At 35.3% G+C, this 27860-nt stretch overlaps 1 protein-coding gene across 1 annotated transcript; it reads left to right on the forward strand.

Annotated features, from left to right (window-relative positions):
• Nucleotides 1-668: 668 nt before the first annotated feature.
• SMCO2 (single-pass membrane protein with coiled-coil domains 2) lies at nt 669-27860 on the forward strand. Its single transcript, XM_019737429.3, has 9 exons — nt 669-796; nt 2935-3034; nt 10230-10366; nt 11043-11192; nt 15351-15441; nt 20914-20970; nt 22538-22594; nt 23824-23999; nt 27647-27860. Exons 1-9 carry the CDS (start codon nt 669-671, stop codon nt 27843-27845), a joined length of 1095 nt encoding a protein of 364 aa, XP_019592988.3. The 3' UTR covers nt 27846-27860.

The following is a 27860-nucleotide window of genomic DNA, read 5'->3' on the forward strand; positions in this document are numbered from 1 at the left end:
TATTATATTCCTAGTAGTTCTATTTCTAGGGAAGTATCCTAAGTAAATTATAGCGATCACTGAAAATTACTAAACAATGATATTCATTACTGTATTATTTACAATAGTGAAAATGTAGAAATAACCTAATTGTCAACAATAGGAAAACAATTTTAAAAACACCAAATTCTAAAATGGAAAGAAATAAGCCAAAATACTAACAGTGGTTTTGTTTGACTATCTCTGGGGTATCTCTGGTTATTCCTGTAGTATGTGATTTTTATTCTTCTTTGTCCTTTTCTATTTCTTATGCTGTGCATACACAAAAATCAGAAAGAAGTTATAAAAATGAAAGTTCCCATCTCGTGAGCCTGGCTATTTTGTATTGCTCCATAATATTTACACTTAAGGATTCAATATATACATTTGCAGGCTCAGATAACCCTCACGTTAATCAGATACATCCTTAGGGACAGCCACACACAAGAATTTCCCGTATGTATTTGAGTAGAAAAATCTAAAAGCTTACATTGGGGTTCCTTCCAATTGATGGCCAGGTTTGAAAGGAAAGGGGTTAAGCCCAAGCTCCCTGAAATTAGCCTGCTATCAGCGTATCAGCATAGAGGATATAGTTGTCAAACCTGCCACGAAACCCCTCTTGTTATCATTGTCCCTGCAGTGCTGAAGAAATGGCTCTTATGAAGCTAAGTGACAAAAGGTCTCTGCAGATGAAGATGGTTGGGAAGGAACAACAGTTGATGGAGAAAAACAATGGATTTCTCCAAAACATCGATGCAGATGAAGGTGTAATGCAAAAGTAAGTCAGGACTGAGCTCTTAGGAGCAGTGTCTGGAGACTGCATTGGGTCAATAGGATGTAAATGATGAGATTTCCAGGTTCAGGATTGGGGTTGACATTTTTCTCTACAATTCTTCCAATTTTGACCCCATACCTATTTATTGTAGTGTAGGGCCTGTGAGTCACTCCAGGGGCTTATGGTCATCAACCAGGCAGATGGCAGTTGAAAATAAATGGTCAAGACTCCAATCTCAATTTATGAAAATATTTTGATTGTTTTGGGTTTTTATTATCTTCACTTGCAGTTAATGGAGATATAAACCATTTAAAGATATAAACCATTTAAAATACTTTCTAGAGTAGAGGAAGTACAAATTTTCATATAACCACATATATGCATTTTTAAAATACAAGATAGACGTGTATTAATATAAATCAATGGTTAACAACATTTTTAAATAAGGAGAACTTTTTTAAAGTAGAAGATTTTCCAGAACCCTTCATATGTCAAAAAAGCTGTTATGATATCAAAGATGTTTCAAAATGCATTTATAGTTTATTAATAACAGTAGCATATACATTTAGAAATTTTGAGCAGTATTTATTCATGTAAACAGTACTTAGTCTATAGAAATGTATACAGATTTCAAGACCCCTTTCTATTCAAGGAAGTTACAGCGTGCCCCTCATCTCAGAATTTAAGGCCCGTAGACTGGAAACTACTGCCATAAACCCCCATCACAAATATATTGTGATTTGTTGAGAAGTATATGTGAGCACGTGTGTGTGTACGTGTGTACATATGCACACATGTATGCACTCCAGCAAAATAGCAATAGTCCAATAGGGAATGAGCAAAGGATATCAACACAATAATTATGGAAAAGGAAATACAAATGAGTTTTATACATATAGGCCAAGATGCTCAGCCTCACTCATAAAAGGGATTAAAACTAAAATGAGATACCAGTTTAAGTATTCCAGACAGACAAAGATAAAAAACTTTAATAATACATGGTTGTAGGAAAAGAGTGGAAAAGAAGAACTCATTATTTTTGCTGGAAGTATAAATGGGTTCAACCTCTTTAAAGCATAATTTGGTAAAATCTATGAAAATTAAAAAAAATATATCTATTGACCTAGCAATTCTATTTTTAGTTATTCAATAGATATACCTGTACATATACATGTTGACACATAGATGTGTAGGTATATTCGTTGAAGCACTGTTCGTAGTAGCACTTGATTGGAAGCAATCTACCTATCCATTAATAAAGAACTGATTAGCAAATTATTAGATCGCTCCACCATGGAATACCGTATAACCATTTTTAAATGAGGCAGCTCTGTATGTACTAATATGAAATGGGCTCCAAGATAGATTGTTAGAAAAGAAACATGAGGTACAGAATAGTGTGATAATGTCCTCTCATTTATATTTTAAAAGGTGTATATATTTATATAAACATAGCTGCGTATTTAGGCATAGAATCTATGTGGAAGAATAAAGAAGAAGCTAGTAAACATTGCGGGGAGGACATCAGGGGGCTTGAGATCAAAATGATATCGTAGACTTACTCCTTTCTGCATTGTCTTTTGAACCATATTATACTTTTTAACTAATTTTTCTTTTAACTTTTTATTTTATTTTGTTCTTTACTTAAGTGTGTTTTTCCAAGACCCATCAGCTCCAAGTCAAGTAGTTGTTTCAATCTAGTTGAGGAGGGCGCAGCTCACAGTGGCCCATGTGGGGATCGAACAGGCAACCTTGTTGTTAAGAGCACTGTGCTCCAAGCAACTGAGCTAACCGGCTGCCCCCTTATCTAATTTTTTTTAAAAGGGCATTTATTTATTATTTGTGCATGCGTTCACACATACAGAGCTGCACAGCTGCAATGATTTTGGAATTTGGAATCTCACTGTTAAACCATATATTGATTCAGTCAACAAATATTTATCCAGCCTCTCTATTCCTGTCTTGTGCAATATACTGCTAAGATGTCAGTCACCCAGAATGAAATCAGTACAAGGATAGCAGGTACACCTTGGGGCCTGGAAAGATCCCAGGGTTCTCCCTCTAGAAATGTTCAGGGCAGGCCTGTTCAGGACAGACTGAAGGCATAATCACAGCATCTGTTTCGATTGTGTGTCTTGCAGTTTGCTATGGGAATTTACCAAAATGGACCATATCTCGGACAGAACAGATGATGAGAACGGCATTTTCTCTGAAAGCCCTCAAACTGATGTGCTTCAAGAGGTGGGGACTAAAAAAGGGGTAAGGGAGAAACTTAAATGTCACAGTGGGGGAAGAGGGGAACCTAATATCTCCTATCTCAAAGCAGTAAGGAAATCTCTGAGGTTTTCCTCAAAACAAAGAAGTACAGGACCGTCAGAGCGTGGCCCCAGAAGGGAGGCATTGTCTCCTCTGAGAGCTGCTCTTATCACCCAGAGACTTACCGACCTTCCCATGCAAAAAACTGTGCAGTACATGTTGCTTTCGTCTTTGGAATTTGTGGCATTTTTCACCTTAGAGCAAATTACCATATGTAAAATTGTCTCCTTCTCACAAATTGTTTTCCAACTGAATACATCAAAGAGATCTATTTACTCTTAATTCAGTCTGAATCTCTCTTAGTCTTTGAAATTCAGTCACCCAGCTGACGTGGAATGGGAGGAAATTAAGACAAAGCCTGAGCTTGTCTTGGAAAAATTTTATGCTTTCACTACCATTTAGATCAAAGCAAAGGCATGGCTGAGACCCCTTTTATTATCAATGAGCAAATCTCTCCATAGATGCCCCAGGCTATTGGCTACATAAGAGGGTGGTTTCAACTAGTCAGAAAAACATAAGGGAAGGATAGAGTGGGAATTTCTCACCCCAGGCTTATGCAGCCCCCAAAGGAAGCTCAGGACTCATCTGTCTACCTCTCTTTTGAATATATTTTGGATTTAGGCTAACTCTACAAATCTGCAGAAGGAAAGACTATCTTAAGCTTGACTTAACCTTCAAGGACTCTGCAGTAGGTAAACTAACAACAGCAAAACCAAAAAACAAAGAAATAGAAGGTGTGAAGGAATAGAGTTAGAAGTGTGGAGAACAGATACTAATTAGACAAAAACTGAAAGGAGAGATAGACAGCCAGACAGATAACTTTTATGGGAAAAAATAATAAGAAGAACAAAATTAGAAGGGGACTCTTAGGATGGGGTTCTTAGAAAGGCTGAGGATGGGAAACGAAAATAGGTAATTTGAGGTGTGGCGGGCTATGATCTTAGGGACACATAAATTGAAGGTATTACTCTACAAATAGTATCATGATTGTTTGCGGGCAGCTTGTCCCTGGACTCCAGGAAAAAGCTGCTATCATTAGACCTGCTTTGCCATGGCACCTTCCTGGCATTCATGGTTCAATGTTCCCTGCTGAATCCTGTTAGTCAGTGAACTGTGATACCATCACTTGTTGACCCAGAACACAATAAGTCTAATTAGCTAATAAAATTATTCACTCGGTAAGAGTTTTTCAAATAGTCCACACTCACAGGGTACAAGGCATATAGATTATTTCTTCAAATTTCAAGTCAGGGCATAAGGTTTTTACATTTTTATGATTGTATTTATATTAATTTACTTATATGGGAAATTCTGTAATTACATAAAAATAAATCACATGCAGTGACATAATTAACAAATAAGTATTAATAAATTAGGCTCTCTGCTGATAAAATGACAAGTATATGACTTCTTGAGGAAGAAACATTTTTTTTCTCTTATTCTTTGAAAGCAAACCAAGAAGGTCTCTACTTTCCATAGTCTTACATTTGTCTTTTTATAAGAAAAGATGATAAGATTTAAAGGGCAGACTCAGAAGAAAATGGAGAGAGTTAATAGTAGTTAATTTTTTAATTGTTGGTGTAATTAACAAAATAGATCTTAGCCAAAGCTGCTATATCTAACCATCAAAACCCCCAAAGTATTTAGAAATGAATATTTTGCTCTGGTTTCAAGTTTCCTGCTCCCTGGCCCTGCTCTATACAGCATTGATTTCCGATGCCAGGTGAGTGAACAGACTTTCCTGTTTCCTGCTTTTGTTTGCATCTCTCACAAGCAGAACGTACTTGTCTACTTCTGAAGTCTGTTTATTCTAAAACTACTTATTGGGCATTCACTACGTGCTAGGCACTGTTAAGTGCTGGGAATGCATATATATATAAAATCCTTTCCCTTCAGGGAGCTCTCACACTTGGAGGGATTCAGACAAGAAAATGGCGATATATGATAAATTCACGCCAGGAGTAGCCGATGTGCTACCAAGTCATTGCCGGGGCTAATACAGGGTCATGACTGGGACTACGAAAACTGAGTTTTGAAGGATAAAGTGAGTGAGAGCAAAGCATTTCAGAAAGATGGGACCGCACACCTAAAGACAAAGAAGACAGAGAGAAATTGTGTTCTGAGAGAAGATGAGTGGGAGTAAAAGACATGATGAGCAAGCAGGCTGCCAGGACACTAAGGAGGTAGAAATGGAGCAGGGTACAAACTGGAAGCCAGGACAACAAGAAGATTCAAGGACCGGTGAAGACCAAAGTAAGGCAGTGACTGGCAGCAGGGAGCCATGAGGATGGTGGTGGGGATGTAAAAGATACTAGGTATTCTTGGGCTTGGATACCAAGTGGATATGACATGGGTAATGAAGAAGGAAAAGAACGTCTCCCGTGAAAACTCAAGGACCTCTTCCAGGGTTCTGGCAGAGGCATCTGGATGGATAGGAAGACCATATGCAAGGATGGGGGACCTGGGCAAGGTAGAGGGGAAATATGATGAGTTAAATTTTTTGTTTGCTGAATTTGAGGTGCTTATGGAACATCCAAATGGAGACATAAGCTCTTCCAAGAACTGCACATAAATGGAAAGTAATGCCCTCAGGAGGTGTATTTCATGCAGGCACACTTTTAGTTTGTTACTGAAAACACACACACAAGTCTTTATGTGTTCAATCCTGCAGATTTAAAAAACTTTTAATTGTGTTTCCTGCCTTTTAACTCTTTTGTGGTATATTAACTATTACAGTGAATTGATTGATGAAAACAAGAAATGTCATCATAGATTATTGAACACAGAACCCTAGAGATGATCTGGTCCAGTTTTCTTATTCCAGAACAGGAAACTGAGCTTTAGAGTGATTAGCTGGTTCAACATCCATAGCAGTAGAACAAAGCTGAGAATTCATGTCTCCCACTTCCCAGTGTAGTATTATTTCTCTACATCACAGTGTTTCTGTTGCTTTTGAATATCTTGATTTGTTGGGAACAAAAGATTTGTTGGGAATGTATTGTGTGTTTTTTTCATGAAGAGATAAAGCTATAGTGGAATCACATAATACTTGGGAAATCTAGCCTTGGTTTCTTCATCTATAAATGTGATAATAATCCTTACATCACTGATGAGGTGCCATTGGGTTGTGAAAGTGACAGTGGTAGGGACAAGATATTTCTTAATCTGAACTCAGGGCCTGGATATGATGAAAAGAGCCATGGTCTTGGAATCAGAAAAACAAATTCAAGTTCTAGTCCATACACTTACTAGCCATATATATTGATACCGCGTGGTTCCTGTAACAAATTACCACGCATTTGGTGGCTGAAACAACAAAAATGTATTCTCTCATTGTTTTGGAGGCCTGAATTCTGAAACCATAGGAACAGCAGAGTCGTGCTTCCTCTGAAGTCTCTAGGAGAGAATTCTTCCTTTCCTCTTCCAGCTTTCAGTGGCTCCAACAGTCCTTGGTTTGTGGCTACCTCTGTTTTCACATGCCCTTCTTGTGTTTGTGTTTTCTCTTCTGTCTCTCATAGGATTTAGGGCCCACCTGGGTATTCCAAGATAATCTTATCTCAAGATCCTTCACTTAATTACATCCACAAAGATTCTTTTTCCAAATAAGGTTACATTCAAGGATCTTTTGTTTCTTTTTATTTATTTATTTTTTATTTACTTTAATTTTTTTATATTAGTTTCAGGTGTACAAAACAATATAATGATTAGACATTTACACCCCTCACAAAGTGATAACCACTCCTCCCCAATTTACTACCCCTCTGACATCATATATAGTTGTTACGATACCATTGACTCTATTCCCTATGCTGTTCTTTACATGCCGTGACCATTAATATTATTACATCCCGTGACATTCAATATTATTCTACTTCAGCTTCAGGTGTACAGCGCAGTGGTCAGGCATCTACACAGTCTATGAAGTGATCCCCCTGATAAGTCCAATACCCATCTGACACCCTACATAATCTATACAACATTATTGATTATATCCCCCTCACTATATTTCACATCCATGTGACTATTTTGTGACTACAAATTTGTACTTTCTAATCCCTTCACCTTTTCCCCTATCCCCCAAACCTCCTCCCATCTAGCAACCCTAAGTTTTTTTCTCTGTATCTCTGAGTCTATTTCTGTTTTGTTTGCTCGTTTATTCTGTTCTTTAGATTCCACATATAAGTGAGATCACATGGTATTTGTCTTTCTCAGTCTGACTTATTTCACTTAGCATAATATTCTCTAGGTCCATCCATGTTGCAAATAGTAAATTTTCATTCTTTTTTATGGCACACTAATACTCCGTTGTATAAATGTACCATAATTTCTTTATTCAATCGCCTGTCGATGGGCATTTCTGTTGCTTCCATATCTTGGCTATTGTGAATAGTGCTGCGATAAACATAGGAGTATATATATTTTTTTGAATTAGTGTTTTGGATGTCTTTGGATAAATACCCTGGAGTGGGATTGCTGGGTCATAAGGTCATTTTGTTTTTAATTTTTTGAGGGAACGTCCTGCTATTTTCCATAGTGACTGTGCCAATTTGCAATCCCACCAACAGTGCACAAGGGTTCTTTTTTCTCCACATCCTCACCAACACTTGTTGTTTGTTGATTTATTGATGATAGCCATTCTGAAGGAGTGAGGGGATATCTCACTGTAGTTTGTATTTCTCTGATGATTATTGACCTGGAACATCTTTTCATACGTCTATTGGCCATTTGCATGCCCTCTTTAGAGGAATGTCTCTTTATGTCCTCTGCCCATTTTTTAAATTGGGTTGTTTGTTTCTTTGGTGCTGAGTTACATGAATTTTTAAAATAAATTTTAGATATTAACCCCTTATCAGATGTATCATTGGCAAATATCTTCTCCCATTCAGCAGGATGTCTTTTTGTTTTGTTGATAGTTTCGTTTCCTGTGAAAAACTTTTTAGTTTGATGTAGTCCCATGTGTTTATTTTTTCTTTTGCTTCCCTTGTCTGAGGGGATATATCAGTAAACATATTACTAAGGGTAATGTCTGCAAGTTTACTTCTGTATTTTCCGTCTAGGAGTTTTCTGGTTTCAGGTCTTACACTTAAGTCTTTAATTCATTTTGAGTTTATTCTTGTATATGGCATAAAAGGTGGTTCAGTTTCATTTTTTGCATATATCTCTCTAGTTTTCCCAGAACCACTTATTAAAAGACTACCTTCACCCCAATGTAAATTCTTGCTTCTTTTATCATAGACTAAATGACCATATAAGCATAGATTTATTTCTGGGTTCTGTATTCTGTTCCATTGATCTATGTGTCTGTTTTTATGCTAGTACCATGCTGTTTTGATTATTGTGGCCTTGTTATATAATTTGATATTGGGTAGTGTGATACCTCTCATTTTGTTCTTATTTCTCAGGATTGCTGTGGCTATTCAGAGTCTTTCATGGTTCCATATAAATGTTAATGTTCTAGTTCTGTATAAAATGTCATTGGTATTTTGATAGGGATTGCACTGAATTTTAAAATTTTCATTAAATTTATTGGGGTGACATTGGTTAATAAATTATATATGGGGTCTTGATATTAGGATATGGACAAACCTTTTTAAGGTGACCACTTAACCCATTACACACCATATGACCTTGGATAAGTCAGTATATATGAATGGCTAAAGGGATTCCAATACCTACCTTTATTCACCTCAAGTCTATCATGAGAATTAAAAGAATGAATGCACATGAAAGAAATTTATATAAAGAGTTATGTGAATGTTAGTTATTCCTATCGACTTGGCCAATAATTCATAGAAACATTTGTAATAGGAGATTGATTTGTCCTCCCCACTCCAACATTTTCTCCTTCCAGTTTAAAAATAGTTTTGCTGAAACAAACAAACAAAAACTCATAGACACAGACAAAAGTTTATCAGTTAACCAGAGGGTAATGGAGGAAAGGGTGGTAGAAGAGGGTAAAGGGGGTCAAATATATGGTGAAGGAGAACTGGCTCTGGGTGGTGAACACACAATGCAATATACAGATGATGTATTATAGAAATGTACACTTGAAACCTAAATAATTTTACTAACCAATGTCACCCCAATAAATTTAATAAAGATTAAAAAAAGAAAAGAAATAGTTTTGCTGAAACACAAGAATTTCACACTAAACTTCTTCAAAGGACAGGGGAAATATTTCATAATGTAGTTGCTACAGAAGAGAAATGTTCAAAGATAAATCATTGTCAATTGTGTGCATGCACAGACCTGAAATGCCTTGAATGTTCCTCTAAAACAAGGCAAAGAATAATGAAACAAAGAAATTTTGTGCGTCAAACTCAGTAGGTTTTCTCTCAAAATTCTTTAGTATGAAAACATTTAAATAAAAAGCAAACTTAAAAGAATTATCTGATGATTACTCGTATTCTCACTTATATTTTAAAATTGTTGCCATTTGTCACATTTGCTTTATCTTTATATATGTAAATAGATGGTCTGTTCTGAACCACTTACAAGTAGGTCAAAGACAGCAGACACTTCACCCCTGTTTATTTCAAACAGCATCTCTAAAAATAAAGACTTTCTTCTAAATAACCAAAATACCATTATCACATTAGGAAAATTAGCAATAACTCCATAACATAATCTCAAGTCTCTCAATATTGTAATTTTCTCAGTTGTCCCCCGAATGTCTTCTATGGCTGTATTTTTTTTCAAAACCAGGATCCAAGCAAGATCTATGCAATGCATTGGTTTTTGTATTTCTTTAGACTCTTAATATAGAAGAGTCCCACCCTCTTTTTCTTTTCCTTGACACTGACTTTTTGAAGAGACCAGTCATCTTACTTGAGTGAAGTGCTAGAGTCCACGGACAAATGGAATTGTATTATTCACCAGCACTGAAAAGAGCTCTACGTGCGGACATGGATGTTCTCCAAGTCCCTGCCCCAGCCTTCCTCTAACAATGGAGCAGGAGGGCATGTCTGCTTATCTTACAAATGCATTAGAATGCTCCAGCCCCAGACACGGCTTGCTTATGTGCTTACCCCAGAGAAGGAGGCATCGGTAGGCTGAAGGGACCACCACCTCTTGTGATAAGCCTTCTGTTCTGCTTTGCTTCTTTCATGATCTTTATCAGGGTATGTTGGAGCTGGAGGCTGAGCATGACCAGGACCTGCAAAGTGAACGGGATGAGCAAGAAATAGATCAAATTCAACATGAGGATCCTCACGTGTCCACCTCTTTGCAGATTTCAGAGGAGAACATCCCTGCACTGTAAGCCTTGACACATGCAAGAGGGAATATTTAATCATGTTTTGTGGAGGGGAAAATGAAATTTTGCAGAGAACTTAGGGAAAGCCTGAGAGATTTAAAATCTATACATGAATTGAACCATGAAGCACTCACGTGCACCAGTAGCTACCTACACGTTCCAGCAAGAATGCAAAGTGAGGACCTTTCTAGGGAGGTGAGCAGAGCCACAGGACTCCCATTGAAAACTTTTCTTTGAAACTTGGAATTAATACATGTCTTGTTACTCTCAGATAATGTTCTAGATGTGAAAAGTGTTGTAATTATCATTCAAAATATATTGTTAAGTCCTTGTAGACCTTTTCCCTGTTGTACGCCTCTCCTTCCCCTCTAAGATGCAAGCACTATTCTGAAACCAATGCTTAACATTCACTCCATGCAGGGAAATTAAATGGTATCTATTTTTTTTAATTAAATGTAAAATATGCTTTATTTTCTCCAGCCTTATAAAGATCTGTTAAAACGGGGATCAAATAAATCCCCCGACTTCTTTCTTGAGACTGAACTGCCTATCTGGCCTATTTTGGTGACAGAAGATGAATAAGCAGACCAATTTGCCATCCAAAAGAAGAGGGTTTGGGGCCATGTGAGATGTTTCCCATTTTACACCTTGGAACTGATCATAATACTATTTCTGCAGGAGTCAGGAGAACATGTTCTTCCAGCTAAACCACTGGAATACGCAGATGGGTCTACAAGTGAAAGAACTCAGTGCAGATCACATGGGCTGGATGGAGAAAACTAGCAATACTATACAAAAAATAAACCGAACGGAAAACACAGTGAAGAGGTAATGGTAGGGTGTTGGGGTTGCTCAGAAAATAATGCACATTTTCATAGCCTCACAAGGTAAGAAACTCTGTGTGAAAGGTGGTAAAGTCCTTAGGAAAATCTTTTTTTGCCTTTATAAATAAAAGAGCTGTTGGGGGTGGCCGGTTAGCTCAGTTGGTTAGAGCGTGGTGCTGATAACACAAAGGTTGCTAGTTCAGTCCCCACATGGGACATTGTGTGTTGTGCCCTCCTAAAAAAAAATAAATAAATAAAACAGCTGTTTATTTTATTATCTTGTTTTTCTTTAAGAAAGTCTTTAGGATAAGAAGTATAAAGTCTTATGATTAGAAGTCAATGTTACAAAGTCTCAAAGCCTACATCAAAGTTATCTGCATTTTTGCTCTCTCTTCCCTTAAGGGAAGGACTTCCCTCATAGGTTCTTTCTTTGAAGCCATGTTAATAGTTGTCAAAGGGAGGTCTTCAGGTCCCCAGTCATCCTTGAGTTTTGTCTAGTACTGTTTAAAGGAATCCAACCAGTACGACATGAAAAAAGTATTAAAATATATTTGTTTAATGCATAGCTGAATTTAAGTGGAAAATTTTAAGATTAAATAGAGAAGATAAAATTATTTATCTAGTCACTGGTATAAAGAGAATGGTCTTTGAATTCAGAGGGATCCAGGTTTGAATCCTGACGTTGACATTTCTTGGATAAGGTAATCAACCTTTTCTCAGCCTTGACTTTCATCTTCTATAAATGACAGCCACGTCATTGTTTTTGTTTGTTTTATTGTGGACTATTGGGGACCAGTGTGTTTTTCCACGATGTCAAGTTGATTTTTAATCTAGTTGTGGAGGGTGCAGTTCACTGGCCCATGTGGGAATCAAACTGGCAACCTTGTTTTTAAGAACTTGTTAACAGCTCATGTTCTAACCAATTGAGCCATCCGGCTGCCCCCTTCATTAGTTTTTTGAGGAGATTAATTGTAATGTCTAACGCTAGTATTGTCTGGTACACAATAAACAATAAATGCAAGCTGTTCGTGGAAATAAATTCCTCTGGCCTTCTGTACTATCCTACCACATTCCACATTCTTTCCTACTGCAGAACTACTCTCCTTCTAGACATTTTTTCACCTTTCAGTTAAACATCTCCTTCACATTCAGTTAAATATCACCATGTCTTTCAGTTAAACATTTCACAGCAGACTTCTCCTGACCATCCTATCTGAAATGGCTCTTTATTTCTTCCAAAGCGTTAATAATATTTATTTTTTAAGAGTCTGTGGTTTCCATTCAAATCCTATACATCAAACTTCTTTTCCACTCTCAAAATTAAGGTATAATTTACAGACAGTAAAATTATGTTTTTTATTGTACTGCAAATATTGAAAAATGCATACAGTTGTACAGCCCCTATAGGGAAGACATAGAGAGCTTTCATCACTCCCCAAGTCCCTTATGCCCTTTTGTAGTTAATCACTCTCCCCCGGCTAAGCTACTGGTGACCACTGATCTGTTCTCTGTCCCTAATATAGTTTTGCCTTTTCCAGTAGTCACATAAATGGAATCATGCAGCATGTAACCTTTTGAGTCCATCTTCTTTCACTTAATCTGATGCATTTAAGATTCACCCATGTTGTTGCATGTGTCAGTAGTTTGTTCCTTTCAGTTGTTGGATAGTCCTCCATTATATAAATATACCACAATTTAGCTATTCACTAATTGAAGCACATTTAGGTTTTTTGACAATTATAAGCAAAGACACTATAAACATTCACATAGGGGTTTTGGACTATTCTATTTTTTTTTTCCATATAGATTTTAGAATCAGCTTGTCAATCCTGCTGTGATTTTTATGGAACTATCATTAATCTATAGATAAATTTGGGAAAAATGAGCATTTTAGCAATATTGACTTTTCCAATTCATGAATATAGTATATCTGTTTATTTAAGTCTTCTTTGATCCCTTCCATCAGTGTTGTATAGTGTTCAGTGTACAGATATTTTATATTTTGTTAGATTTATACCTACATATTTCATGTTTTTGTTGCTATTATAAGGATAGTTTAAAAGTTTCCATTTCTAATTGTTAATTTCCAGTATATAGAAATAAAATTGATTTTTGTATATTGACCTTCTTTCTTGTGACCCTATTAAACTTACTTATTAGCTCCAGTAGTTTTTGTAGGTTATTTGGTATTTTCCACATAGATAACTATGCCATCCGCAAATAGAGACAGCTTTATATCTTCCTTTCCAATCTGTATGCCTTTTACTTCATTTTGTTGCCTAATTGTATTGGCTAGAACCTCTAGTACAATGCTGAATAGGTAGTGTGACAGCAGACAGTGGACATACTTACTCTGTTCTCAGTTCTACAGGAAAAGCATTAAGTGAGCTTTAACTGTTTATTTTTAAATTTATTTTTAATGCCCTTTCTCAAATTGAGAAGATTTCTTATATTCCTCATTTACTGAGATGTTTTAAAAATCAGAATGATACTGATTTTTTTCAATAGTTTTTGCTGCATCGCTGAATGATTGTTTTTTATTTGTTTATAGTCTTGATATGGTGAATTATAACAACTGTTTTTGAATGCTGGAGCAGCCTTGAATTCCCAGAATAAACCTTACTTGGTCATAATACATTATCCTTTTTATATATTATTGGATTCCGTTTACTAAAATAAAAGTTTTACATGTATGTTAATGAGATATATTGGCCTGTGTTTTTCTTTCTTGGGATGTCCAGTGTTAGTATCAGAATAATACTTGCCTCATAGAAAAAATTGGGATGTTTTATTTTCTGGATGAGTTTATGTAGAATTGGCATAATTCTTTCATAAATGTTTGGTTGAATTCACCAGTGAAGCCATATTGCCTGGAGATTTCATTGTGGTAAGATTTTTAATTCCTTTGTGTCACCTACCCCTTATAGCCACACCCATTCCCTCTCACCCATCCCTAACCCCTGGCAACAAAAAAATCTATTCCACATGTCTACAATTATGTTATTTCTTGAATATTACATAAATCTAATCATGCACTATGTATCCTTTTGAAATTGGCTTTCTCACTTGGCATAATTTCCTTTATCCAAGTTGTTGCATGTATCCATAGTGTTCCTTCCTATTGGTTGCTGAGTGGTCGTGGTCCATGATATGGAGATATATGGGGTTAACCATTCACCCACCAAAGGACACTTGCATAATTTACAGTTTCGGGCTATTATGAAAAAAATTACTTTGAACATTCATGTATAACTTCCTGTGTGAAAATAAGTCTTCATTTCTCAGTTGCCCAAGAGTGAAATCACCAGGTCATATGGCATATGGTAAGTCTGTTTTCAGTTTTGACAAGAACTGCCAAAATATATTCCAAAGTATCTGTACCATTTTACATTTCCACCATCAATGTATGAGTGATCCAATTTCTCTGTCTCCTCATCCTTAGTAGTGTTTGGTGTTATCACTATTGTTTATCTTAGCTATCTGATAAATGTATAGTGATATCTCATTGTAGTTTTAATTTGCATATCTCCAATGACTAATTATGTTGAACATCCTTTTATGTGTTTATTTGCCATCTGTATATCTTCTTGGTGAAATGTCTGTACATGTCTTTTGTTAATTTTGTAATCAGGAAGTTGTTTTTTTAATGTTGAATTTTGAGAGGTTTTCATATATCTTAAATATAAGACCTCTGCCAGGTATGTGACATGCAAACCCATTTACTAGTTTTTGGCCAAGCAAAAGTTTTCAATTTTAATGAGGTCCAGTTTACCAGTATTTCCTCTTATGGGTAATGCTATTGGTGTCAAGTCTAAGATGTTTTTGCCTAGTCCTAGGTCCCAAAGATTTTCTGTGGTTTTTGTTTTTTTTAGAAATTTAACTAAGTTTCCATTTTAATCATTTAAATTTTCTGCTCCTATATTCAGTAGGTCTTATGTTTCTTTACTATTATCTGAATTATTTAGAGTGTTTTTTACTTTTTTGAACTGCATTTATGTCTTCCTATTCCAAAACAATCATTAACCAAGAGTTCTCTTATATAGAAATGGGATTTCACTTTTGAAAGATCAAAAATGATCTTTCTAAAAAGATCAAAAAAGATTGTCCATTGGGTGATTTTTCTTAATCCATGGGCTTAACCCATTTTGTGGTCTGCTTGCAGCTTATTAAATGAGGTGATGTCCCTGGAGGACCAAATTGAAAAACTGGAGTCACACCAGGACCTTGACCCTGATCAGGGGACAAACATCGAGGTAAGATGGAGGCTTGGAGAGGATAATCTGAAAGGTTGTAGGGACTCTGCTATCTCTTCGCACCCCTTCTGTTGTTTAACAGGTCACAACAAGAATTAAAACCCACCTTCTGTCATAGAAGGAATGCTCTCTGGTGGTCAGTTCTGAGCACCTTTCGCCTAGGCACCACCACTTTTAATCTCTGATGACACAAATAGGCTAGAGTTTCCTATTTTACCTAGAAACTCAGTCAGACAAATTTGATAATTGTATATGTTGATGCCGTCTTAAGATAATGATGAGTACCTTAAAGGAAAAGTTCTCTTTTTAATCTTTGTACCCCAGGACCTAACAGTGCAGAGAAGACAGCCAGGAAATAAATATTTGTGAAGAATTGCATCCTTAGAATATAAGAGATATATTTGTCTTTGTCTTTGATTTTTTTCATGGAGAGTTCTTGAGCTGTTTTTCACTATCGCCAAAGTTTTCCTTTTTTTTTCTGTCTCCTTGGATTTTTTAGAGATTCTTTTCTAAAAAAGGTTTGTTTTTCCCCTTTTTATAAAGAGTCGTAGAATGTTAGAAAGATAGTGATCAACTCTGGATAAGCATTAGACTTTAGAGCCCTGGCTAATAGTTTTTCTGCTCCACTAAACTTCAGGCCTTTGAAGAAAAGTATCTTAAAAAGGAAAAAGTCTGTGTCTAGCTACCTCTTTTTATTGAAATTGCCAACCTCTGCTTTAGCTTAAGGTAAAGAGTTTAAATGAAGTGGATTTTGGAAGAAGTAAAGGAGAAATGTCTCTTATTTGGGAAGGTAATGTTTATTTAGACTCCCTCACATATTAAAAGCCATCTAGAGATCAGCACAGATTTATCACCAAGGAAAATAATACTTTTATTTCTGATTTAGTCCCTCTTTTTAAGGTAGCAACCTCATTTTGTGTTAGTTGAAAAGTCAAGAGTTTTTTCACTATCCTTGGGCTTTGGAAATTACAAACTATGAAAGGAGGGAAGAGGACAAAGTTCAAGAAATATTCTGCCCTAAAAAATTTCCTCCAAAAGCCAGCTGTGTTACAGGAATGTGGATTTCAGCAGGCGGTAGGGATCGGGAGGGATGGATATCAAAAGAATAAGAAGAAAGACAGAAGAGCACAAAGATACATGACAGATTAAAAAAACAAACCAACAAGGCCTTGAGATAATATGAAAGGGGAAGGCATCACAAATATGTATGGAAATTCTCTCTGAGGATACACAGCTGTGTATGTACGAAAAAACAAAAACAAAAAAACAAAACAAGCATGAATTTAAAAACTAGAAATAGCCCACATATCCACTAACTGATGCCTGGACATACTGTGGTACATGCTATATATGATAGAATACTACTCAGCAGTAAAAGGAATGGACTTTTTATTCATCCAATAACATGAATGAATCTCAAATGCATTATGTGAAGTGAAAGAAGCCAGGCCCAGAAAATGACATACTTCATGATTCCATTTCTATAACATTCTGAAAAAGGCAAAACTATAGAAACAAAAAAATGGATTCGTGGTTGCTAGAGGTGACTGGGGTAAGGGAGGAGGGGACTGACAAAGGCCCCAAGGAAATTTGGGTGTGATGAAAATATTCCATATCTTGTGGTGGTGATTCTATGATAGTACATGTTTGTCAAAATTCATACTGCATTTGTATGCTTTCAACAGGTGAAATTTTAATGTATGTAAATTAAAACCTCAGTAAACATAACTTAAAAAAATTGACACAAATTCCAAAACCTTCCCAAAAGCAAAAGTCCGGGACCAGATGGCAACACTATTGAATTCTACCAAACCTTCAAAGAGGATCTAATACCAATCCTGCTCAGCTCTTCCAAAAAGTTGAAGAAGAGACAGTACTCCCCAACTCATTTTGTGAGGCCAACGTTACCCTGATACCAAAACCTGGTAAGGACAACACAAAAAGAGAAAACTACTGACCAATATCTCTGATGAATACAGATGCAAAAATCCTGAACAAATTTCTAGCAAATCGAATGCAACAATGCATTAAAAGGATTATTCATCACAACCAAGTGGGGTTCATCCCAGGGGCACAAGGATGGTTCAACATACACAAACCTATCAATGTGATACATCACATAAACAAAATAAAGGACAAAAATTATGTGATTATATCAATTGATGCAGAAAAAGCATTTGACAAGATACAGCATCCATTTATGATTAAAACACTTAATAAAATAGGTATAGAAGGAAAATACCTTAGCATAATAAAGGCCATGTATGACAGAATCTCAGCTAATCTCATAATTAACGGTGAAAAACTGAAGCCCTTTGCTCTACGTTTAGGAACACGATACGGCTGTCCCCTATCACCTGTGCTCTTCAACATAGTGTTGGAAGTCCTTGCCAGAGCAATCAGGCAAGAGAAAGAAATAAAAGGCATCCAAATTGGGAATGAAGAAGTTAAACTGTCACTCTTTGCAGATGACAGGATGCTATATATAGAAAACCCTAAAGACTCCACCAAAAAGCTATTAGAAACAATCAACGAATACAGTAAAGTTGCTGGCTACAAAATCAACATACAAAAGTCCATTGCTTTCCTATATACTAACAATGAAATCTCAGAAAAAGAAATTTAAAAAAAATTCCTTTTGCAACCGCAGCAAAAAGAATAAAATACCTAGGAATAAACTTAAGCAAGGGTGTGAAAGACCTATATGCTGAAAACCGTACAACATTTTAAAAAGAAATTGAGAAGACACAAATAAATGGAAAGACATTCCATGCTCATGGATTGGATGAATCAACATAGTTAAAATGGCCATATATACCCAAAGCAATATACAGATTTAATGCAATCCCCATCAAAATCCCAATGGCATTTTTTAAAAAGAAATAGAACAAAAAATCATCAGATTTGTTTGGAACCACAAAAGACCCCAAATAACCAAAGCAATCTTAAGAAAAAAGAACAATGCTGGAGGTATCACACTCCTTGACTTTAGCTTGTACTACAGGGCAACAATTATCAAAACAGCATGGTATTGGCAGAAAAACAGACACATAGACCAATGGAATAGAATTGAGAACCCAGAAATAAAACCACATAAATATGGACAGATAATTTTTGACAAAGAAGCAAACAACATACCATGGAGAAAAGACAGCCTCTTTAATCAATGGTGCTGGCAGAATTGGACAGCCACATGAAAAAGAGTGAAACCAGACTGCTATCTGTCACCATGTACCAAAATTAATTCAAAATGGATCAAAGACCTAAACATAAGACCTGAAACAATAAACTGCATAGAAGAAAACATAGGTACTAAACTTATGGACCTTGGGTTCAAAGAGCATTTTATGAATTTGACTCCAAAGGCAGGGAAGTAAAAGCTAAAATAAATGAATGGGACTATATCAAACTTAAAACCTTCTGCACAGCAAAAGAAACCATTGACAAAATAAAGAGGCAACAAAATGAATGGGAAAAGATTTTTGCAAATAGTGTCTCTGATAAAGGGCTAATACCCAAAATATACAAGGAACTCATGAAACTCAACAACAAAAAAACAAACAACCCAATTGAAAAATGGGCAGACGACCTGAAGAGACATTTCCCCAAACAGGACATACAAATGGCAAATAGACATATGAAAAAATGCTCAACATCACTAATCATCAGAGAAATGCAAATAAAAACCACAATGAGATATCACCTCACCCAAGTTAGAGTGGTTGTCATCAACAAGACAAATAGTAACAAGTATTGGAGAGGCTGTGGAGAAAAAGGAACCCTCATACTCTGTTGGTGGGAATGCAGACTGGTGCAGCCATTATGGAAGGCAGTATGGAGGTTCCTGAAAACATTACAAATAGAATTATCATATGACCCATTAATCCCTCTCCTGGGTATCTACCCAAAAATCTGAAAACGTTTATACATAAAGACACTTGTGCTCCAATGTTCATTGCAGCTTTGTTTACGGTGGCCAAGACATGGAAACAACCAAAATGTCCTTCGATAGATGAATGGATAAAGAAGTTGTGGCATAGATACACCATGGAATACTATTCGGCGGTAAGAAAAGATGATATAGGAACATTTGTGACAACATGGATGGATCTTGAGACTATAATGCTAAGCGAAATAAGTCAGACAGAAAAAGCAGAGAACCATATGATTTCACTGATATGTGGTATATGAACCAAAAACAACAAAAAAACAAGACAAACAAATGAGAAACAAAAACTCATAGACACAGACAATAGTTTAGTGGTTACGAGAGGGTAAAGGGGGAAAGCGGTTGTAGATGAGGATAAAGGGGATCAAATATATGGTGACGGAAGGAGAACTGATTCTGGGTGATGAACACACAATGCGATTTATAGATGATGTAATACAGAATTGTACACCTGAAATCTATGTAATTTTACTAACAATTGTCACCCCAATAAATTTAATAAAATAAAATTTAAAAAAAAAAAGAAAAAAAATTGACGCAAATTCTGTCTTCAATAGGTCAAAAGGCTGATGGTAAAGCCTGCATAAAAACAAATGCAATAATACAATGAATAAGAAACTTTCAACATAGTTGTTACAGATGCAAAGTCAGTAGGAATGGCTATAGGTTTACTCTGCAGAAGACTGTTAGAAATCAACATAGGAACAGCAAACATAGTGTGGAAAATTAAAGGAGAAACAAGTTAACAAAGTGTAAAACTATATCATGTATTAGTTCATTTATTTCTCATGAAGAAATGGAATGATTCAGAAAGCCATGAAAAGGGGGTGGAGGGAAAGTTGGTAAAAGCATTTAAACACACACACACACACACACACACACACACACACACACACACCCAGAAACAAGTTTAAGAGACCTTTAAGATGAAGAAAGGACTTTGACATGGCTTTGGGTGTTGCCTGATACAGGGACCCCAAGTACAGAAAGCTTTCTGAAATCTCTACATGAACATCTAGACTTTCATTCTGAGACTGACTCCCATCTCAGTTATCTTTGATGCAGTTATCTTTGATAAGCACTCTGTAAAAATATTTTCTATATAAATAAACAAGGACACCGAATAAACTATGGTTATCATATCACAGCTCTTTTCCAAACAATTAAATCACACAATTCAGAGGTTAGTGATGAGTGAACTTGGTAAAGAAGGGTGTAGACTGTACATTCTCCATAGTTGTTTCAGGGTAAATGCTCTTATTGCTCGTATACAACCAGCACTATGCCTAGTTCAATGGCTACTTACATCCATAGGATGTGGGCAATAATCTCTTGTTGATTTGATTTAATATTGGTTTTGGAGATCAGTACTCAGAACAGTATGGAAAAAAAAGCTGCTATTAAATCTCAAACTTTTTTTGTTTTTATCATGAATGAGCTTTCTTCTAAAAATTGTCATTTGTTTGGTTTGAATTCTACACATCATTCTTTACAATTTTTGTTTTATACCCTTTGTTTTAAAGGAGAAGATCATGGAAATTAAAAAGCAACTAGGAGAAATGGATAATAAATTTGTCCAGGTAATGATAAAATGTCTTTATTATTAAGGAAGAAAAATGGTTCTTCAAAGAAATGTCAGATTTAGAGAATTTTAGTGAACGGAATCTAAAATTTGATGAAAGATAGACTCAGAATTTTAGACCTAGAAGGGAACTTACTTTCATTTAATCTACATTCTCATTTTCAGAAGAGAAAAACATAACTCAGAAACATGAAGTGACTTGCTCATATTTCCAGATGAAAAGACCCAGTTTTTTCTTGCTCTCTCATTAAAAAGATAAATAAGATATATTTATATATTTTAATATATACATGTATAGTGTTATATATTTAAATATATAAAATATTTAATATGTATTTAAATATATATATACATTATAGAAAATATTTAATATATATTTTAAAATATATATATACATATATATTTTTTCTTCTAACAAAAGTACCAAAAGTTTATTTTAACAATTAAAACATAGAACTTTTTTATATTAAAAAATGAAAAATGATCCCACTCAATGATGCACACAGTGAACATTATATTTATATTCTTCCAAATTTTTCTATACATGTATTTATTTTTATAAGAGTATATTACGTAAATTGTTTTGCAACTTGCTTTTTGTTTTACTTAGCATTTTTTCTTCAACAACTTTCTATGCTACTAGCTGTTATTTTACTTTTTCACTTATATAATGCAGAATTTGATTTATTAAATTTATTCTGTTGGATATCTGTGGCTTTATAATCAATGCTTACTATTACAAATTATGCCTCAGAAATTTGTATCTTTGCTTGCTTTGGCAAGTCCTTCTCTAAGAATCAATTTCTAGAAATGGCATCTTTAGAAACCATTTTTCTTGAATCTCTGAATCTCTGAACACTATTCTTCCTGCTATAGCTCTATTTGTCAAGTTATGCTGCAAGTCTATTATGGAATGATTAATTAAAAACCCTTAAAACATTTTGCTCCTGACATAGGTGCAATTGGCATTCATGTCTTAGAAAGAGATGGTTTGCTTTCAGCTTGTATCTTGATCTTACTGATAGAAACCAACCAAAACCATCTGTTATTTCTACCTGACAACCTATAGGAGACATGGGAAGAAAAGAGAAAATGGACCTCTTTATGGACAGTTCTTTTGCTAAACCACAAGGCCCAAATATTTAAACTAACATAATACAGACTTACATTTATATATTATAATTTTTTAAATACTTACAAAATATATAAATTTCTTTTTTTTCTCTAAAAAACATACGATGTTTTTTCAATTACTGTAATGGTGGACATTTTTTAAGGAGCAAGGAAACAGTAGTGAATAGAGAAAAAGATGATTTATAATAAGCAGCTTTTGTATAAATTTATACTTCTAAAGCATTAAGAGCAATTTTATTAACATTTCAGTTATTTCTCCTGCAATTTATCATAATTACACTATGAATTTGCTCTAAGAGCAAGGGTTTTACTGAGCAAAAGTTTCATTAAAGCCACTTTACAATTAAGTGGTGTCAAAATGAGTGAGGTTTCATGATGTAAACCAGAAAAATACAATTTATATTTTATCTAAAATTTGGGTGTTGTTTCAGGCAGATGCTTGTAATGAAGCTCATGAATTAAAGGAGAAACTTGTTGCAAGAATAGAGGTAAGATTTCAGAGTTGCACAAGTTCAAATAATGGCAAAATAAAATGATTTAAATCTACATACAGGGGTGATTCTTTCCCTGGTGTCTTTCTAACCTTATCGCCATCTTCTCCTCTCCCCCTGCTAGCCTTCTGCTTTGGGGCAGCAGCACGTCTCACAGGTCTGGTGTACCCACAAGGCCTCATACACCACCCACATCTCCTCCACTTGGAGCTTACCCTTCATGTGTGCATACATATTACCTATTCTTCAAGGCTCAGCTCAGATGTCCTCTCCTCTTCCAGGCCTCCCCTAGTCTCCTAGCCAGAAAAATAATGATTCCATTTCTGAGCTCCTCCCACGAGATCTTATTCATTGTGGTAAATGTGAATGGGTGAATGAAATAATAAATGAATAAATCTACCTGTCACATGCTCAGAAGTACTTAATCATCCCACTTTCTAGAGTACATGTCCCACCACCAAACCCTAGCTACTCTATCTCATCACTTTGTTTTCTCTTTAGCATGTATCTTAATTTATAATAGCTAATGTACGAGTATACCAGAGATGCCAAAAAAATGGATACAAGTGGACACTTTGGTCAACATTGCTCAAGCAGTAGTTCGCCATAATCAGAAGTGTCTGGACACTGATGGTAATCACTTTGAGCACCTCTTGTAATTGCAGAAGTCAAATGTGAGTTGCATTCATCTTTTGTTATCAGTATACACTATTACTATTTTAATACAGTTTTCCTTTCTTAAAATGTGTATACATTTTTTTTGGCACCCTTGTATATGAGTTTACTTGTTGATTGCTTGTCCCCCAGCCCCAATAAACATATATGTAATTTCTTGTCTAGTTTGTTAAAAACATACATGTCATTGAATGCACATCCCTTGTTTATTTTGTTAACCACTGTATCCTAGAACACTGCCTGGTAGAAGTCACTCAATAAATATATTTTACATAAATGAACAAATGCTGTACAGAATTATTATCTTCCCACATGTAAAATCCAATAGTTAAAGAGTAGCATGTAAGTTTTGTTTCATTTTCTACCATGGTGCTAGCATTCTCTGTGAATAGGTGAGTATGCCTGCCAATGGACCTCACATGACTCACACGTGATTTGCAGTACAGGCCCCTGAGGTATTCTGGAGGAGAAGCACTCTGCATCATCTACAATAAGACTGGCAGACATCTAGAATTATTATTTTTTTAATGACAGTTGACTTTTTCCCTCAGAACTTTTGCAAAGACATGACTATGCTGAATTCAAAGCTTGGGATGTACCAACTGCAAGAAGGGAACACAGACCCTCAGAGTCCAGAAGAAATGGATATGGGAGAAATGGAGCCTCTGCTTCTTCATGCTCCCCCAGCCCCTTTAATGCAGAGTTCTCCTCCTGGAATTACAATGTGGTAAGTCAGAGACAGGAGCCTTTGGGGACTGGACAGAGGCCCCAAAATGTATGATCTATAGTAAGGTTCAATTTCTTCAAGCATTGACTAAAAATTTGTTTTATCTTCTTTTATAAATTATCTATTCTTTAAAAGTCATAGATTTTTCTTATTTTAGATATAAATCTATTGCATTAGATATACAGATATAGATATATTTCTTTCTTATTGCTATATATATAAATCTTAAAGATGGTGTCTGCAAGCTGTGGTGCAGCCCCTCCACCAAAGGATCACACCTGCCAAGCAGATTGAAAACCTACGTTTGCTGGACATGATACTTTTCCCTTGTACAGTATGGAAGACATACATACTGGCAAATTCTGACTTTGTGAATTCCTTTCTAGAGATGCCACACCATCATATAGACTCTGAGTAGTATCCTCGAAGAAAACTTCTGATTCTTTATCCCCAACCACCAACCCAGGAAGAATCTTCAGCTCCCTCTTTGGTGTGTGCATTGTACCTTGCACATAATCCTGACGTATAGCCCACAGCATATTATTGCAATTAAATTATTTTAAATCTCTCTTCTCCTAATACTCCATCAGCTACTTGAACTCAGAAATCTTGATCATTTGGGGACATGAAATATAGAAGATGTTCATCATGCTCAACAAATACTAAATTAGTAAGTGATGCATGATGCTGATAAAAGTGGTGGAGTAAAGACTCCAGACAACTTTCTCCTCAATAAAATCTATGAGAGAGCTGGAAACATTGTCAGAATCAGCTTTTTCAGAACCCTGTAAATTAAGGATCTAGTATCCAGAATATATAAATAACTCTTACAACTCAATAACAAAAAGACAAACAACCCAATTTGAAAAATGAACAAAGGAGTTGAACAGACAGTTCTTCAAAGAAGATGCACAAATTGCCAACAAGCACATGAAAAGATATTCAACATTGTTGGTCATTAGGGAAATGCAAATCAAAATCACAGAATACTGCTTTGCACCACTAAGATAACTATAATTACAAAGACAGACAATATCAAGCATGTAGAGCAATTCGAACCCTCAGATATTACTAGTGGGATTGTAAAATGGTGTAGCCACTTTAGAAAACAGCTTGACAGTTCCTGAAAATGTTAAATATAGAGCTACCATGTGACCCGTTTCTAGGCATGCGCCCAAAATAATTGAAAATATATTTTCCCAAAACTGCATATGCATGCTTATAACCACATTATTTGTAATAGTTAACAAGTAGTAACAATACAAATAGTCATCAACTGATGAATAGGTAAACAAAATCTATACAATAGAGTGTTATTCAGCCACATAAAAGAATAAAGAACTGATACATACTATAACATGGATGATCCTTGAAAACGTTATGCTAAATGAAAAGAGGTAGACACAAAAGGCCACATATTATATGATTTCTTTCATATAAAATGTTCAAAATAGGAAAATCCGTGTGTGAGGTAGAAAGTAGATTAGTGCTTGGCAGACTTGGGGATAATGGAAAATGGGAAGTGACTTGTGGGTATAAGTTTTCTTTTTGGGGTGATAACAATTTCTTGGAATTAGTGGTGATGGTTGTACAAGTTTATGAAGAATCTAAAAGGCACTGAATTGTACACTTTAAAGGGTAAATTGTATGGCATGTGAATTATATCTCAAAAAACAAACAGGCAAATAAGTAAGTGAATGCCTTTCGATTATCATTTGTGTTATATCAGCAGATTATAATCCAGTTGATTTTGCTATCTTTCATCACATCATTACATTTTAGCTAAGATTGCCTAAGACTTTGACCAATCTCTTGTCAGAGAACTGGAAACATACTATTTCTATTGAGCATATTTATACGTTATCTTTTTGAGATTTATCTTGCAGACTCAGTCAATCATTAAGTATCAGCTTTGCTGTTTTTAGCTTTAGAGGGTGGCCTCTTGTAGTAGTATACCCAATCCCTCAGTTCCCTTGTAGTTCTCCCCTATGTATTCACCACAAATGAAGTGAACATTTTGGAAAAGATTAAAGATTTTATGTATGTCAATGTTTGAAAAATAAGTAGCTAAATAAATAAATTGATTGATTGATATAGTATTGAAATGTCAAAAGAATGTTTTGTTTTGTCAAAAGAATGTTTTTATTCTTTACAGAAGATAAGTTCAAAATGAATAAATTTATAAATGACACTAAATTTTGGTTCTGTACAGGTAATATGAAAAATTTATTTTGGTTTAGCAGCCTTGATATTTTCCTAAGAAAAATGTCTGAGCCTTTTAAGATAAATATTATACATGTTCTTTTATTTGCTTAATAACAGAAAATTTAAATTAAAGAAAGTTGTATCATATTGACTTGTAAATAAAAATAAAATGACTCGGTAGTATCCAAAAATAAATCTAATCCAACCATACCTAGAGTGTTCACTGTAGGAAAGAAATAAACTGAAAGACACACTCAAAACCAAAAGGAAAAAAACAAAACAAAAAACAACTGAAACTAAATCAAAAGAAAAAATGAATGAAAGGAAGGAAAGATAAAAATACTGAGATTATTATATAAGAATGATGGGATTATAGTTTTTCATTTCTTTGTTTTCCAAATTATCTGTAATTAAAAATTTTCTTTTTCTCTTAAAAAATGAATGTTAAAATGTGTTCCTTTGAAATGTTCTAGTTTGGTATTTCCAAAGATAACTAGTTTTGGAATTTAGGAAGAATAGTGTTTCTTTACTAGATATGTTTTGGTAGTAAATTATTCTTTTCATAAAAAAGAACAAATCTAGATTGAGTGCACTTTGAGGGTAGGTCATCTCTGCTTCCTCTTTGCAGCCCTCAAATCCTCTTTCTAACAGAGTATTTTAAACACTGGCTTTTTAATAAATGGGTGAATAGAAGCAATTATTTGCATAATTGCTAAGAGATAGCCAAGGCAATAATGCTATGAAACTTGGCATTTATAGAATCCACTGAGTTGGATAACAAAATAGATCCACAGCTAGCTTTAACTGTACTGTAGATTTTCTCTTCTAAAATGTATTATAGTGGGTAATTATCTTCGGGCAACTGGATTATCTACGACATTTTTTTCCTACTTGTTGTTTTTCTGGATTTTCCAGGTCTTCTACCCTAATGATGTATTGCATTCATAATTACAAAATAATAATGCAAGGATGTAAAATCAAATAAATAAACTATATCACATGTACAGCCTAGAAGGAGCAGTCCTTGAAGATTTGAAAAAGCCTACATTACTTTATAAGGGCAAGTGTGATGCCAGGATACAGCTGGTGGTAGAGAGAGTTGAATTCCATTTGTCACATTGTATTTTGTGTCCCGAAGAAAATCTGCCTGCCGATGCCTTTATTTCCCCCAGACAGGCATTACATACCTCACAAGTGAGGTAAAGATGGCAGTAATCTGCTAGACGGTGAGAAGAGCATTTCAAAGGAGACCCACAATAATGAGGGTGTTCTTGTTTCATGGCTATGGAATCTTAGAATTCCAATGCCAGTCCTAGGAGCCAATGTCAGCTGAAGTCAAAAGAAGTGGTTACTACTAAGAGCTACCTGAGTGGAGGAGCCAGGAGCCACGTCAGAGTGGTTTTCTTCAAAATGTTCTTAACAGGTGTTTTCTTTCCTTGTAGGAAACGTGCACTGAGAATTTTCATCATATTTTATGTCCTCACTTTTACTGGACTTTCATGCTACATGTTATTTTTTGATGCTACATTTATCTTTGAAAGAGTGCTCCCTAGAATACTTGGGCGTCGCAGAATGTGGGAACTACGGGAGATTATCACGCCTTTCTTGAATTTGCAAGTGGAGGACTTGTTACCCTCCTAAGGATACAGAAGTTGC

Source organism: Rhinolophus sinicus, chromosome 1 (assembly GCF_057876585.1).
Source record: "Rhinolophus sinicus isolate RSI-liver-muscle chromosome 1, RSI-T2T, whole genome shotgun sequence".
Lineage (NCBI taxonomy): Eukaryota > Metazoa > Chordata > Mammalia > Chiroptera > Rhinolophidae > Rhinolophus > Rhinolophus sinicus.

Coding starts and splice junctions, on each gene's coding strand:
- SMCO2 (XM_019737429.3), top strand. CDS start 669: ATGGCTCTTATGAAGCTAAGTGACAAAAGGTCTCTGCAGATGAAGATG. Junction 797..2,934: donor GATGAAGGTGTAATGCAAAA/GTAAGTCAGGAC, acceptor TGTGTCTTGCAG/TTTGCTATGGGAATTTACCA. Junction 11,193..15,350: donor ACGGAAAACACAGTGAAGAG/GTAATGGTAGGG, acceptor GTCTGCTTGCAG/CTTATTAAATGAGGTGATGT.